Source organism: Sphaerodactylus townsendi, linkage group LG09 (genome assembly GCF_021028975.2).
Source record: "Sphaerodactylus townsendi isolate TG3544 linkage group LG09, MPM_Stown_v2.3, whole genome shotgun sequence".
In the NCBI taxonomy this organism is placed as follows: Eukaryota; Metazoa; Chordata; class Lepidosauria; order Squamata; family Sphaerodactylidae; genus Sphaerodactylus; species Sphaerodactylus townsendi.
The window spans coordinates 7,819,086-7,835,947 of NC_059433.1; the positions used below are offsets into that span (position 1 = coordinate 7,819,086).

General features: G+C 44.8%; 1 protein-coding gene across 2 annotated transcripts in view; it reads right to left on the reverse strand.

Annotated features, from left to right (window-relative positions):
• The window catches only part of CDH10 (cadherin 10), a 202,379-nt gene that overhangs the window by 50,161 nt on the left and 135,356 nt on the right, over nucleotides 1-16,862 (reverse strand). For both annotated transcript variants that reach the window (XM_048507523.1, XM_048507522.1), the window contains exons 4-5: nucleotides 15,069-15,188; nucleotides 12,641-12,808 (exon numbers count right to left, since the gene is read on the reverse strand). In XM_048507523.1, the coding sequence (XP_048363480.1) occupies nucleotides 12,641-12,808; nucleotides 15,069-15,188 (288 nt within the window). The remainder of the gene's footprint in view (nucleotides 1-12,640; nucleotides 12,809-15,068; nucleotides 15,189-16,862) is intronic.

The window sequence follows — 16,862 nt, forward strand, 5'->3', positions numbered from 1 at the left end:
CTCCCTTTAAATCCATGCCAAAGGGGTTGGATTTAATAATAATAATAATAATAATAATAATAATAATAATAATAATAATAATAATAATAATAATAATAATAATAACCTTTATTAGGCATTGAGAGAATAAAAGAAAGAAAGAAAACAAGCATTGGCAGGAAGGGAGTGGATTTAAAAAGAGGACCTGGGGAAATTTAGGGGGTGCCTGTTGTCAGGGGTGCAATTATTAAGATAGCAGCACCAACATTTCATAGTATCTTCATGAGACCCTACTGATGATACCACCCAGGTTTGGTGAAGTTTGGCTCAGGGGGTCCAAAGTTATGGACCCTCAAAGTGTAGCCCCCATCTCCTATTAGCTCCCATTGGAAACAATGGGGGATGGGGACACTCCCTTTGTGAGTCCATAACTTTGGACTCCCTAAACCAAATCTCACCAATCCTGGGTCGTATCATCAGGAGAGTCTCCCCAAAAATTCCTGAAATTTTGGTGCTGCTAGCCTAAAATCTGCATCCCCTGCAGGCCAAAAACGGAAAAAACACTGAAAATACAAAATCCCCCACAAACGAACCTGCAATTTTGTCGCTCACCACAAGGTGGCGCCCTGGGCAGCTGCCCACTTTGCCCAATGGGAGGAACGCCTCTGATGCCAGGCAGAACACTTCAGCCTTACAGGCCCTGTGGAATTGATTGATATCTCACAAGGCCCTGATGTTCACTTGGAGTGAGTTCTACCAACAGGATCCGGGGCCAAAAAGGCCCTAGCTCTGGTGAAACTCAGCCAAATGTCCATGGGACTGGGGACCTCGTTCACCAGATTAGAGTTCATATGGAGGAATTAAACCCGGTTCTCCAGACCAGAGTCCACTGCTTTTAACCACTTCCCACACATACACACTGACTAGGTGGAAACAACAATTATGCATTTCTGTCATTAACATGGGACAAGGGAAAGCTTCCTAAAAGTGACCTCAATGTAATTGCACTTGAGTATAAAGGGATTGCAAGAGTCAAACAGAATGAAACCTGAGATTAACATGGGAACAGAAGTAGAAAAACAGAGTTGTTCCAATCTTAACTACCTTTGTTGTAATATTGGACTTTGATGCAAAATGGTCTATTACAGGTACATAGAAAATCTAAAGCGCAATCCTAAGCAGGGACACCTGCTTCTAAACCCCTGGACTGCTTTGGATAGTGATAGGCACATACCACACCTTAGCCATTTCCATATTTGGTGAAACTTAAGTCAAAAACACCTTGCGTAAAAGGTTTCTATAACAACTACTGGTTGCTATTTTACCTTTATCTGTATTTGTGAGCTTCTGCTAATTCCTTATCTCCTTGGTGGGGCCCTGTTTTCCCAAACCACCTGAAAAACTCAGTGTCAGGCTGCCCCATGAGTTTTGTTTCTTCCAACTAAAGTAAGCTTCTGAAGTGCTTGATGCCCAGTGAATTACTCTCATATAACTTGTATGATTAAATACAATGACTTAAAACATCATAAACTATAAGTCCATATCAATAGCACTGTTGTGGTGGTGGAAAGTGCTGCCAAGTCGCAACTGACTTACGGTGAATCTGGTCGGGTTTTCAAGGCGAGAGCCGTTCAGAGGTGGTTTGCCATTGCCTGCCTCTGCATCTCTGTGCTGGTATTCTTTGGAGGGCCCCCATCCAAATTCTAACCAGGCCCAACCCCGCTTAGCTTCCAAGATCTGATGAGGCTGAGATAGCCTGGGCTGTCCGGGTCAGAGCTTATTTTCATTCATTCATTCATTCATTCATTCATTCATTCATTCATTCATTCATTCATTCATTCATTCATTCATTCATTAGATTTAGTATACCAGCCTATCCCCAGAGGGCTCAGGGAGGTGAACAATGTAAAATATTATATATATAAATATACATACAGCTTGTTAGTGTATTACAAAAAAATCTGCAACGTTGATTCATTTAAAAGTTTATAAAAGAAATAATTTATTATGAATACCTTTCAAATGTGTATTTGCACAAAAAGCCAGCCCTGTGAAATGGAAAATGCTTCTTGGAAGCACTCACAATAAGACTTTTAAAAAGACTGTCAAGCACTAGTCTGCCAGCTGAGGTTTTCTCCCTGTCTTTATCAAGGATGACATGAACCTTTTCATTCCACCAAGCAAAGCTGAAAGCAAGGCTCTTGCCGGCAGCCCCTGATCCCTCACCCCCACCTGGTAATGCAGGAGGAGAACAAAAATACAGGGAAAACAGACACTGCACCAATGCTGTTCCATTATTTCCAGAGCAAACTACAGCTTCAGAGATCTCCTAGAGCATTGACGGGACACAACAATGTAATGGTGTCAGTCTGATGCCAATTGCTTGTTCCCTACCACCGGATTCTCCCGCTGGCTTCCAGCACTCAGTTAGCAACTCTTTGTTTGAAGCCTTCATCCAATTAAGGAGCTTTTCCTTCAATTTGGGCTGGACAAAGAGCTACTTCAATCATAGGAAGGCCCCTGAGGCTTCACCCTTAGTTGAGCAGAATGACAGGATTCATGCCAGCACCTTAGAGAGATTGTACACTCCATGCGGTGATTCCAAATAGAGGCCAGCTACAAATCTTAGTCTTAGCTGGATGCCCCAGGCCAGGCCAATCTTGTCATACCGCAAAAGCTAAGCAGGGTTGGCCCTGCTTAGTACTTGGATGGGAGACCACCAAGGAAGTTCAGGGGCGTGGCAAGGAGGCAGGAAACAGCAAACCACCTCTGTTAGTGTAACCCCCATGCTCAGAATGGGTTGACCCAGAAAGGGGTGGAGACTCAAAGCAGCAGAAGGCTGCAGAGCTCATGTAGTTTGGAGACATGGCTACCAGACTCGGACCTTGGTTGTATAAGCCCTTAACACCTTGTTAAAGTAACTGCAATGTTGTTGGGAACTACTGGGAAGGTAGTTGTTTGTTTTTGCTATGTTGTAAATGTTGGAGTTTATTGTTTCAGGGCTTCTTTTTTATGTTTGTAATGGGTGAGAGTTCTCCTGGAAACCTTCATCATGTTGAATCCTGTTCATCAAGCCCTTGGAGTCTTCAGGAGCCAACCCACTTGCAAAGAAGAATTGGACTTGGCAATATCAGTAGACTGTAAATATAAGGACTTGAAAATGCAACCTGAAGTGTGATGTTAAATGTTGATGTTTGATGTTATGTGTTAAGAAAGTAAACCATTTTGTTTTTAAAATTTGTTGTTGCAAACTCATTCCAAGTTCTGCCCCACAGAACCCACAGACAGAGGTTACATTAGCCCCTACCTTGATAACCCTACTTGGTTGCCATAAAAAATGAGACTTGATAGCACTTTAAACAGACACACAGACACAAATCTTGGGGGCATTCAGAAATTTGAAAGCCTTAGAGATTTTACATAGCTACTTCTCACTTTCAGAAGGTTCTGGCCAGGGCTGTATTAACTTAGGACTTGGCCCCTAGGCTTTCAGGTACTTTGGGCCCCTTCTGATTCTTCAATCTCTCACCCCACTGTAGCTGTCAGCTGGGCCCTGGTACAGTAGGTACCAGACCGCAGTACATAGCCCCATACCCATTTCAGGGTCTCCTGAGCCATTTTACTCACCGTTTTACTCACTCACATGCTCACGGAGGTGGAACAAGGGAGGAGGTGGCATAAAGTCACAATGCTGATGCTAGCAGCAACAAACCTCAGTTGACTACAAGTGTGCCTTGCCACTTGCTCTCATTTGCCTCACATGCTTGCTCAGTGAATACCCAACCAAAAAACCAAAGCCCTCAGCAAACAAACAAAGTAAGTAAGTACCGTATATACTTGTGTATAAGTTGACCCACATATAAGTCGAGGCACCTAAATTTACCACAAAAAACTGGGAAAACTTATTGACTGGCGTATAAGTCGAGGGTGGGAAATGCAGCCGCTACTGGTAAATTTCAAAAATAAAAATAGATACCAATAAAATTACATTAATTGAGGCATCAGTAGGTTAAATGTTTTTGAATATTTATTTAAAAGAAAAACAGTAAACTAGTTCTGTAAACCCTGATTCTCCCTTTAAATCAAACTCAGAAGGAGGGGGTGATTTAAAGGGAGAATCTGGGGAAAATTTGAGGGTGCCTGTCAGGGGATGAATGTTTATGTTAGCAGTACCAACATTTCAGCGTATCTTTAGGAGACTCTCCTGATGATACCACCCAGGTTTGGTGAAGTTTGGTTCAGGGGTCCAAAGTTATGGACCCTCAAAAGGGTAACCCCATCTACTATTAGCTTCCATTGGAACCAGTGGGGGATGGGGGCACCCCCTTTGGGGGTCCATAAGTTTGGACCCCCTAAACCAAACCTGGCCGGTATCATCAGGAGTGTCACCTGATGATAGCCTGAAATTTTGGTGTCACTAGCCTAAAAACTGTGCCCCCTGGTGGCCATCAAAGTAAAAACCCTAAAATATTTTTTTAAAATACACCTGACTCGCGTATAAGTTGAGGGGGGGGGGCTTTTTCAGTACAAAAAATGTGCTGAAAAATTCGACTTATATGTGAGTATATACAGTAAGTAAGTAAGTAAGTAAGATCGATGGGCCCCTAGTTCCTGCTGGGCCCCTAGGCTTTGGCCTAGTCAGCCTTGTGGATACGGTCCTGGTTCTGACAACCAGTGCAGGAGAGTGCTTTCACACTGCTCATTCATCCTTAAGGATAAAATCCCAAATGGTAGCTGTCTCTTCCAAGGACTTAAAAAGTGGGACACAATGAATAGGAATCAACCCCAGCTTTAAAAAGTTGGTTGATGGCCTTTGGGCACAGGGTTCTCATTGAATGTTGGCTGTCAATTGGTGTATAATATGCATATGGATGTATATAACTACCAAAATAAATCTGTGTGTGAAGCTGTTTTGGCGTTCTAATTTTCCCCATGTGGCTTCAGAGGATGCTTGATGATAATCTAACATACTTGGCAGATAGCCCTGGATTCAAAGTTAAGAACGATAACTCTGTGGCAAGCCTTTTGCGTTCTTAGTGCTACAAAAATTAGCATTTTAGGCATGTTTAAGTGCTCTTGTGGGGAGTGATTTTCGGTTTTTCAGGAAGCAGAAGTGTGTGCAAGACTCACTAATACTGCGATTTTCAAATGTGTGAGTGGTTGTTGCAATGCACTGATTTTAATGAGGTTTTTTTTTTTAAAAAAAGACATTCTCCCAAAGAACAGCTCCAAACATGATCAGCTTATGAATATTTGGGGGGAGTCAGTCAATCATTTGTGCATCTTTGACAGCTGCTTTACAATTTTATCGTTATACAAGCAATTGCTGCAATCAACCAGTAAGACACATTCAAGTACAAACATCGCTTTACCACAACTTTCCACCGTAGGCTGTAGGCAGCGACAAAGTACAGAATTTACATTCAGAGGACAGTTGGGGGTGCTATAATTCCACATGCAGTACTGGATGTGTGTGCGTGAATAAGAATTGTCCGTCTCCAAAGTTAACAAGTCAAAAGGATTAATCTTTCCAGTGGAAGTCCAACAGAAAATGACACATGAATGTCAAGTTCAAATCCGTGTAGCATTCGGGGGGGGGGGGAAGCCTTGAAATACACTAGGATGCTTTACGAGACCACTTTTTGAAACAAATTATTATTTATTAATGCTTAAGTTTGCAGAAGAGGTCAAAATGGACTCTCTTGCTGTTAAAAGGAATGTGCGTGAGGGGGGGGGGAATCACAAACAGATTTCCTGAGGAGATTTTTGAGAGAAGACAGAGAAGTTGAAGCATTGATTTTCAAATCTGAATCTGGGGCTGATTTATATCTACGCCAGGGAGCACATAACTGTACCCCAGGGGATTTCGGGCAGGGGTGCGGCTACATTAAGGTGACCAGATGGTCACCTTTGTGATCTGGGACGGGGAAGCGCACTGCCTTCTGGGGCTTGCCGTTTGCTGCCCTGTGACAGGGCGGCAAATGGAAAGCCCCAGAAGGCAGTGCACGAGGTCGCAGGAGCGCCCGGCCTTCTGGGGCTTGCCGTTTGCCGCCCTGTCACAGGGTGGCAAACAGCAAGCCCCAGAAGGCCGGGCGCTCCTGCGGCCGGGTGCACAGGAGGCTGCCGCACTGCCTTGCGGCTCCAGAAGGCAGTGTGGCAAAGCCTCTCCAAAAAGTGGGACAATTTTGCAGAACCCAGCGGAGACCAGCGGGACAAGTGTTTAAAAGGCATTGATGGTCCCACCAAAAGCGGGACGTCTGGTCCACCTAGGCTACATGCTAGCAAGTTGGTCTTGCCTTCCCCCAGTCTCTGTGTGGAGATTGGGAGTGGGGCCAGCTGGCTTGCCCCATACCCAATTTCCACATGGAAGTCGGAAGTAGCAACAGTTCGATCCATGCCTGGCTGAGGCCAGGCTCAGAATGAGATCACAGTGTCTGTTGCCTCCAGCTTTATACTGTTGGCTCTGCACTCTAAGCTCATGACAGTCTGGCAAGATATTCAGATTTTCCTCTATGCTATACACAGAAATATATCACTGCCCCCTGCTCCTTATTTAACTTATCTGGATAATAAAGATCTAAGGAGAGCTTTTACACTTGCATAGGCTGACCAGCCATCCCACTTTTGGCGGGACAGTCCCACCTTCGCACAATTTGTCAGCAGTGCCCCAGAGGGCCATGCTCTGCGGCCGCACAGGACCCGCGGGACGCGGGTTCTTTCCATTTTCCCAATTTTTGGGAGGCTGCCGCACTGCCTTCTGGGGCGCAAGGCAGTGTGGCAGCCTCCTGCACGTGCGGCCGCAGAGCATGGCCCTCTGGGGCACTGCCGTTTACCGCCCTTTGACAGGGCAGGAAATGGCAGCACCCCAGAAGGCCGTGCGCTCCTGCGGCTGCGCGCGTGTATGCGCGCACAGCCCCTACCCTTGTCCCGGGTTCACAAGGTGACCATCTGGTCACCTTACACTTGCAAGAAGTGCACATTTACCTTCTGCTGTCTTAGAAGGGAAATATCAAAAGATACCTTATTCTGCAAGGTTATGTTCTTGCTCTCTGAATTCTGTAGAAACTATACAGCATATGTTATTAAAGTGTCCCCTTTATGAGGAGGCAAAGAAAACATGCCTGTCACATCTACTACACAAAATGGCATATTGTTCTGATAAAGTTTGTTGTGAAAAACTACTACAAGATAAGAAGAAGAAGAAGAAGAAGAAGAAGAAGAAGAAGAAGAAGAAGAAGAAGAAGAAGAAGAAGAAGAAGAAGAAGAAGAAGAAGAAGAGGAGAGTTTGGATTTATATCCCCCCTTTCTCTCCTGCAGGAGACTCAAAGGGGCTGACAATCGCCTTGCCCTTCCCCCCTCACAACAAACACCCTGTGAGGTGGGTGGGGCTGAGAGAGCTCCGAAGAGCTGCGACTAGCCCAAGGTCACCCAGCTGGCGTGTGTGGGAGTGCAGAGGCTAATCTGAATTCCCCAGATAAGCCTCCACAGCTCAGGCGGCAGAGCGGGGAATCAAACCCAGTTCCTCCAGATTAGATACATGAGCTCTTAACCTCCTACGCCACTGCTGCTCTAAGAAGGAGAATATTATTAAATGGGTAGCAAAATACTGTCTATTCATTATGAAAAAGAAAAAATGATCTGAATATGGTATCCCCCTTAGATATTTTTGTTTTGTTTTAGTATTTTTATGCTGTTTGATGTGTTTACAAAGTATAATGATATATAGATGGATAGTGCTGGAATACGGGAGAGAGATCTGCATTCTTGTTTTGTTGTAGATATTTTGGAGATTTGTAATATATCTGGTCATTGACTGTAAATAAAGTCTTCTTCTTCTTCTTCACCCTAAGCTCTACCTAAACAGAGGTGGACCTTGGGGGTGGGGCCAACATTATAAAGTTTGAGGCAACAGTTACTGGGGGCTCAGTCTGAGCCTGGTCTCAGCTTGACTTGGATCCACCTCTAAGCTGCAGGAACTATTTTACAATGGTCTGCCCCTGTGTGTACCGCTTAAACTGGGAACTTATGTTTTTGGAAAATTAAGCTTTTAAGTTGATCACATTACAACCTAAATTGTTCTTATGGTTACAAAAACTATGAGACAATAACACCCTCCCAACACAATAGCACTCCTAACTCCAGCCAGTTGACTAGCTCAGCTCTGCCAATCCAGTATTCTCTCCCCCCGCCCTCGGCACTTACATACATATTATGTGTAAGTTAACATTAAAAGAAGCTCATTCCTTTAGTAAAAAAGCTATTCAGTCTGGCAAGGTTCTTCAAGTAGCTCAAACATAACTTAAAGATGTTCCTGTTTATTCAGGACAGTTCTAAAGATGTAAATGTTTGAAACATTTTTTTAAAAAAATCATACTCAGTTCATACGTCTCTGAGGCTAACAATTTATAGGTGCAAAATATACACCCATGTATGTGCTTGGTGGCAGGTTTCCAGAGGTTTCTACTGGTCGTTAAGGCAACTTCTGATTTTTCATTTGTTTGCTAACTGCTCAAACTGGAAACACAGCCAACCTGCCAAGCAAGGAAGACTCAATACAGCTCAGAATTTTATTTATTTATTTAATTTTATTTTTTGGGCTTATAGACCGCCCTCCCGCGAGGGGCTCAGGCCAATTTCCCCCTCGGGTTGCCAGTTCCTCCTGATCACTGGCAAAAGATGGGAGTTAGGTAGAGTTGGCAGATCCAGGTTGTGAATTTTTTGGAGATTTGCAAGTGGAATCTGAGGAAGACAGTGAGGTACAATAAGTCTATAAAATTATGCTTGGGGTAGAAAATGTTGACAGGGAGAAATTTTTCTCTCTTTCTTACAATACTAGAACCAGGGGGCATTCATTGAAAATGCTGGGGGGAAGAATTAGGACTAATAAAAGGAAACACTTCTTCATGCAACGTGTGGTTGGTGTTTGGAATATGCTGCCACAGGAGGTGGTGATGGCCACTAACCTGGATAGCTGTAAAAGGGGCTTGGACAGATTTATGGAGGAGAAGTCGATCTATGGCTACCAATCTTGATCCTCCTTGATCTCAGATTGCAAAGGCCTTAGCAGACCAGGTGCTCGGGAGCAGCAGCAGCAGAAGGCCATTGCTTTCACCTCCTGCATGTGAGCTCCCAAAGGCACCTGGTGGGCCACTGAGCGTAGCAGAGAGCTGGACTAGATGGACTCTGGTCTGATCCAGCAGGCTAGTTCTTATGTTCTTATGTTCTTACAATGCAGAAGTGTATCAAAGGGGAAAAGCGCCTGGTGCATCAGTGCGTCCTCCTCCCCCATCTCACCTTGGAATGCCCCTGTCCCACCCCAGAACGTCCCCTGTCCCGCCCCCGTCCTGCCCCCAGAACACCCTCACCCCCCCCACAGGAGCATTCGCCCGGTGCATCACACCCCCCATCCCTTGGAGCTACGCCTGCAAAACAAAGCCAAGGTGCCCACCTTCAAAAGAATCAATTTTCTCTAGGGTTGGTCAATACTAAAAAAATTCGGTAAAATTCGGATTTGGGTATTTTGGGGCATAAAATGATTTGTATACCCGAATCCAAATCATAGCCGATTTGGATATGCCCGAAAATTCGAGTAAATCCAAAAAATTCAGGTCCGTTTTATTATTTTTTTGAAATTTTGGTGTTTTTACACGTTTTGGCCTGCAGGGGACGCAATTTTAAAGCTAGTAGCACTAAACTTTCAGGATATCATATGGGGACTATCCTGATGATTCTCTAAGTTTGAGGTGAAGTTTGGTTCCAGGGGGGGGGCAAAAGTTATTGACCCCTCAAAGGGGATTTGCCCCCCATCCCCCATTGTTTCCAATGAGAAAGCTATTAACAGGAGATGGGGGCTACACTTTTGAAGGTCCATAACTTTGGACCCCCTAGAATAACAAGCTTCACTAAACAAGGAGAATATCATAGGGACAGTACTTTTATGATACCCTGAAATTTTTTTGGTGACGAAGTAGCTCTAAAGGGTCACACCCTCACGAGTCACTTAAAGAAATTTCCCCAGATTCTGTGCTCTGTAGGTGGCTGGCCTGGCTGGCTCCGGTATTGCAACCAATCCAATTTCTGTGGGAGGGCGCTGTGGAGTGCACATTTCTCATGGTAAACCCACAAAACTTTCAAGAGTGTCTTCAGGAGAGTCTCTTCATTACACCATCCAGGTTTGGTCACCTTTGCTTCTAGGGGTTCAATGGTATGGGTGGGGTCCATCTCCCACTGCCCCCGTAAGCATAGTTCCTCAAACCTGGATGGTGTCATTTCAGAGACTCTCCTGAAAGATACCCTGAAGCGATTTTGTGACTGTACCCATGAGAAATGTGCACTCCACAGCCCTCCCACAGAAATTCCCCATTGACAGCAATGCAGAAGTCACTGCAGAAAAAAGAATATTGGGCAAATTTTTTGGGGTGCCTGCAGGGGTGCATTTTTAGACATATCAGCACCAAAATATCAGGGTATCATCAGGAGACTGTCCTGATGACACCCCCCAAGCTTGGTGCAGTTTGGTTCAGGGGGGCCAATTTGGCTATGGTCCCTCAAACTGGTAGCCACCATCTCCTTAGCTCCCATTGGAAACAATGGGGGATAGAGGGCCCCCTTTGAGGGTCCATAACTTTGGCCCCCACAGACTAATTTCTGCACCAAACTTGGAGGGTGTCATCAGAGACAGTCTCAAACTGATGATAACCTAATTCAGTGCCACTAGCTTTCAAAGTTCCGGTTTCATGTTTTTTTTCACACGCTCTCCTGCACATGAAGCCTGCTGGAGTGAGTGAGCGGTTGAAACACGCAAAACAGCATTTTTAACCCTGGTGACACCAAAGCTTTCAGGGTATCATCAGGAGACTTGTCCTGATGATACCCCCCCACAATTCAGTGCAGTTTGGTTCAGAGGAGCCAAAGTTATGGACTCTCAAAGGTGTAGCCCCATCCCCTATCAGCTCCCATTGGAAACAATGGGGATGGGATGCCTGCACCCCTTTTGAGGCTCCATACCTGAACCAAACTGCACCAAACTTTGTGGGCAACATCAGGACAGTCACCTGATGATACCCTGATAATTTGGTGCCGATACATCTCAAAATGCATCCCCTGCAGGCACCCCCCAGAAATTTGCCCAAGATTCTTTGTTCTGCAGTGACTTGGCTGTATTGCTTGTCCAATGAGAATTTCTGGTAGAGGGTTCGTGAGGTGCACATTTCCACAGAAGGCCCATGGTCACCAAAACTTTCAGGGTATCTTCAGGAGAGTCTCTGGATAACACCATCCAGGTTTGGGGAATTTTGCTTCAGGGGTTTAATTCTATGAGACCCCAAAAGGGTAGGGCCCATCTCCCACTGCCCCCCCTGAAGTAAGAAGTTCCCCAAACCTAGATGGTGTCATCAAGACTTCACTCCTGAAGTACCCTGAAAGTTTAATGGAGTTCATGAAAATGTGCACTCCACAGCCCTCTATCAAGAAATTCCCTATTGACACCAACAATGCAACTAAGTAACTGCGGAACAAAGAATCTTGTTACCCAATTTCTAGGGGTTCCTGCAGGGGGTGCATTTGACAACAGATGTATCAGTACCAATATTTCAGTGTATTATCAGGAGACTGTCCTGATGATGCTCCCTCAAGTTTCGAAGTGCAGTTTGGTTCAGGGGACCAAAGTTATGGACCCTCAAGGGTAGCCTCATCTCCTTAGTTCCCTGTGGAAAGAATGGGGGGGGGATAGGGACACCTTTTGGGGGTCCATAACTACCCCCAAGTAAACTGCACCAAACTTGGAGCTTTATCTATCAGGACAGTCTCCTGATAATACCCTGAGAACTTGGTGCTGATATGTTTAAAATATGTACCCCCCCTGCAGGCTGAAACATGAAAAAAACACCAAAAAATAAAAACGCAATTCGGCTGGTGATCCGAATCCCATGGATTCGGATCTGTTAGGATTCGGACAGCTCAGATTCGGACCTTGCTCGTCCGAATCCATCCGAATCAGTGCAGATTCGGTAAAAATCCAGATTCGGACTTTCCGAATCGCCAACCCTAATTTTCTCCAGATCTCTGGAGATGAGCTGTAATTCCAGGGGATCTCCAGGTCCCACCTGGAACATGGCATCCCTGTTTGTGCTCCAATAATATAAATGGGATATTAGTACCTGCAACTGTACAACAGATTGCGACTTTGCAACTATGCATCTCCGCAGATGTTGTTTACGCAGCTTCTTCCTCACATCTGGAGACGTCCCATCGCAACATTTAATCAGGGAGTCAAATGCGCTCCTTCAAAATCCATTGATCAAATTATTTTGCTGCAGGTAACAGCCGAGGAAGATTTCTCCTTAAAGCTCTTTTTATCTGTCCCTTCTTTTCTCAGCCCTCTCCCACCCCGTTCCCCCCAACCCTGCTGAGAGCAACACATGTTTCACACAGCTGTTCCATGAGTCTGTTTAAATAAAACAAAAACAAAACAAAAACAAAGGCATTCCTGTTACATTTAATTTTTGGTTTTTAATAACTGTGAATAAATCAGTGCATAAGCCTTTTGTTCATGTGGGCCCCCTGATCTAGATTTGCTTTAAATTAAACCAGATGGCGTCAGCCTAACTCTTTCATTCAGCGGCTTTTGTTGTGCAGAAGGGCTATTAAAGGGACAGCTTACTCTGGGGGAATCGAGGCGGATTGTCGTTGACGTCCGTCAGGGTGATGTTGACTGTCGTGGTCCCCGATAATCCACCCATCTGGCCTCCCATGTCTTTGGCCTGGATGACAACTTGGTACTGCTCCCGGTTTTCCCTGTTCATGTTTGGTAGAGCTGTTCTGATAATACCTTTCAAGACAACAAGGAAACATTCGTTACTTGGGCCTATATCACCAGCATTCAAGGGGTGCAATAACCCAAACATTCATCCTTGTCTTTCAAACACAAAACCACCACAGGTGTTTTTTTGGAAGAACACACTCCATTATTCAGTTACAGATCCCTTTAAAAGAACAACCACGTGCCAGAAACGATTCACGAGTTACAGCCGTTAGAAAGGTATAAACGTGCCTTAAAGCTAATCTAAAATTGGTGGTGGCAATTAGATTTGTGCTATTGCACAAACTGGATGAAACTGGATGAAAACCCTTTAATTTTTCCCCCCATTTTTTAAAATCTTGCATGTAGCACACTAATAAAGCCAAATGAAAGGTTTCCTGTGGCTCATTCTCTTGTGCACTCTTCCACAGACGCCTGCTGGGTATCCTGGCAAAATCTCAGGCTAACGTTCCTCACGCTATTGTTCTGAAGGCAAAATGCAGGCTGTTATACTCTAATTTGAGTTGCTACTGGGGAGAAGAGAGAAGTAAACATGAAACAGAGAAACAAGGATCATGTAAACAATCCAACCCTAAGCTTAGAATGGTAGAACTCTGTTTAGGATGGCATTCTTACAAGATGTATGGTCCATTCCACACAGCCTAAATAGGGCATGCTTTAAAAAAGGGATCCTGGGAAGGCACTCTGCACAGCTTTCTTCCCAAGATGTCCTCAAGATGTCTTATTTTAGCTCAAGGTATCTCTTTTTTTAAAGAACACTTCAATGTGCAACTTTTCCCCCCTAAGCTATCTGCAGGATGTCTCCTGCATGCCCATGCAGAGTTCAGGAGGCCTACTTTTCATCCTACTTTTCCCACCCAACCATTTTGCTCTCTGTCCAGTTTCACCCACAGCATACACCAAACATTTAGTGTGAAGCTGAAAGGATTCTCCCTGCCACCATTTGTTGAAGGTTGCCCCAGGACATTCACTCTGCAGGCTCATCCTGCCCATCCTGTGTGGCAATTGTGGTTGCGCTCATCCCCAACTGCTGTTTCTGTGCTGTGCAATGCAGACCTTTATGTGTACATCTGCAGATTTATTCAGAAGTACATTTCACTGTATTCCATGAGATTTACTCCTGGGTAAGTGTACAAGATTACACTGTCCGTTCATTATATGCAGGGCGCATTTGACATTTAGGAGTATTCAAAAATATGACTCTGCAGTGAAGAAATCTAACAGCTTATTTTCCATAATGCATATAATAGTTTTAAAATTGCACCCTTAAAAAAAATCTTCTTGCCAAGTGCTGAAATAATACATTTTTATTTTGTTCATGTTTGCAGAATCTAAATCACACATTGACATTTATCTTACATCAAAGGTTTTGGATTGACCAGAACCTGGCTGTAATGTTTCTGGGTGTGAGACCGCAGTCCCAAAGTTCAGCGGCCTGTAGTTTTTATTTAAAAAACGTAAGACTGTATTGAGAACTGAAGCATGTGTGGGATAGACGAATTCTGAGGAATATAGAAAGAACAACACCTTAAATCCCTGCTGCCCTTGGCCCGCCCCCTAGCCGGGCCCAAGAGCTGCAGTTACAGTAAAATAACAAAGGAAAGAATACCAACATTCAGATACAAAGTTGGCATTACAAAAGACAGGGCTTGGCCACACCTTGGAGAGCTGTGGCTGCATTTTAGCTTTTGTTTCCTGGAAGGCTGGAAGGGGGAGGGGAGATGAGCCAAGGGGCCCATCCTGACACTTGGGTCGTTTCCCCACTTACCTTGACCACCCTTTGCTGCGCGCTACTCTCAGCATGCATCATTTCTGGTGCACTCCCAGACTTCCCCACGACCCTGCGCTCTGCGCACTCTGCGTGCACTGCACGCTCTGTGTGGGGTCATCAAAAGGCACCGTTTTGAGGAGCACCAGGAATGACGTGCGCTGAGGGGGTGCGACAGCGGCAGCGTCGGGCCGCCCCTGTAGTGGGGAGTGCCGCGGGACCCCGCACTACTTGGGGAGAGTAGCGCGCAGCAGATGGTAAGTGGGGAAACGACCTGGGTTCCAAAGTAGAGACCAGAAGAATGTGGAGTAGTTCCATCAGCTTTAATCTAAGGGCAACTCCAAGAGGTTTATGCAGGCGCCCTCTCAAATAGCTGAACAGCCCACTTGAACATGTGACTGTAGGGAAGGTCTTCAAATTAACACACTACTCTGCTCTGTCATCTGTTTGTACCAACCCATCAATGCTACCTGCAGTTCAGAAATGAAGATGAGTCCTTACCTGTTTCTGGCTCCACAGAGAAGTATGGTTGGCCCTGGAGGATGCTGTAGATGATTCTGGCACTATTCCCATAAGAAGGGTCATCGGCATCCGAGGCTGTGACTTGGACCACAGAAGTACCTAAGAGGATTCCAACAGGATTTAATTTAATTTCGCAAGGCAAACAGATCATTTTCACCCTTCTTTGCTTTCTCGTCTTCCCATTGTTCTTTTCATAAGGATTTTAGTCCATCCACTTTTTTTTCCAAAATGAGCTTTATACATTTTATAAGGATTTTTAACATGGCTTTTATTTACTGAGGACTTTTGAACTGTCAGCCCTTATGAGCGTTTAACATTTAAGTAGATAACTGGAGGGATGTGTTAGAGTTACTAAAGATGCATCTAGAGACTATGGAAGATCCTCACACATGGTTAAAAGCTCTTCAAAAAGTTGAGATGCAGTCAGCATTTTCATTTTATCAGTGGTCAGTTCCCTGTATGTCTCATGTGCCCTGATAGTCAGGAAAAACATGCTTCAATTACTGGCGTGAAATGCATCTATTCTAGTGGTGGCGAACCTATGGCATGGGTGCCAGAGGTGGCACTCAGAGCCCTCTCTATGAGCATGTGCAAACAGAGTCACCCCCCCCCCATATAGGCTGGCCTGGGCCTCTGGGCTTGATTACTAGCATTAAACCTAAGACCTAGTTTTGAGGAAACAGTGTAGGTAACCCTGTTAAGCGCTGTTAAAACAGACTGATTTTCATGCAAAGAACTAAAGCACAGTCCTTTACCTGGGAGTAAGCTTGGTTGCTTGGGGCTTGCTTCTGAGTAACCCTCCTACGGTCATGATTCACCCATTGGAAGAGTTGCGTGGTTGCTTCAAAGCAAAGACACAGACTACCACCAAGCTTACTCCCAAGTAACGCACACCTCAAAGCCAACCGGTTTTTCTAAACTAAAACCTCAGTATTCAAGTTAAATTGCCGTGTTGGCACTTGGCGATAAATAAGTGGGTTTTGAGTGGCAATTTCGGCACTCGGTCTCGAAAAGGTTCTCTATCACTGGTCTATTCTGACTTGGAGGCCCTCTTCCACCCCTTACCCTCTCTTGGGTAACTGCTGACACCACCAGACCATTGTAGGAGCTTCTGATAGAGAGGATCTGGACCCCCCAGCTTCCCTCCCAAATTCTGAGACTTTGCTCCTATGCCTCCCATTTTTTCCCACTCCTGGGCATAATGGTGATTATTTGTTGCCGGTGTGCCCCTGGAGAAATAGATGCCTGCCAACTGCCAGCTTTTTCCCCTCCTGGCATGCTCTTTTTTTACAACAACAACAACAACAACAACAACAACAACAACAACAACAACAACAACAACAACAACAACAACAACAACAGTGTGTCCAAGATGGTTGAGGTCTATCTGATATAGAGAACTGCTACCAACATCCAAAGTTTAAAAGTATTTATTAAAATGCTTACAATAATATTTTAGCACAGCATCAGATTGAGCAAGAGATCCAAAGGAAATGGGAGAAATTCCTCTGTCCCTCTTTCTATTAAAGCCCGGTGGTTACCCAAAGTGGTGGAAAGTCTCTCCCTCTTAGAGTGGGGAATCAGCAAGTGCAGACTCTTGGCTTAGTGAAAGGTCAGGCAAGCTCAGGACCTGGATTGCCTATTTATGTGGGAATCAGCTTTTGCAAGAAGCTCACAGGAGAGCAAATAAAGTTTAACAATATTTTACTAAGAGATAATGGGGGTACACAAACACACAATAAAATCTCTTCAGCAGAACACACATGCACACAC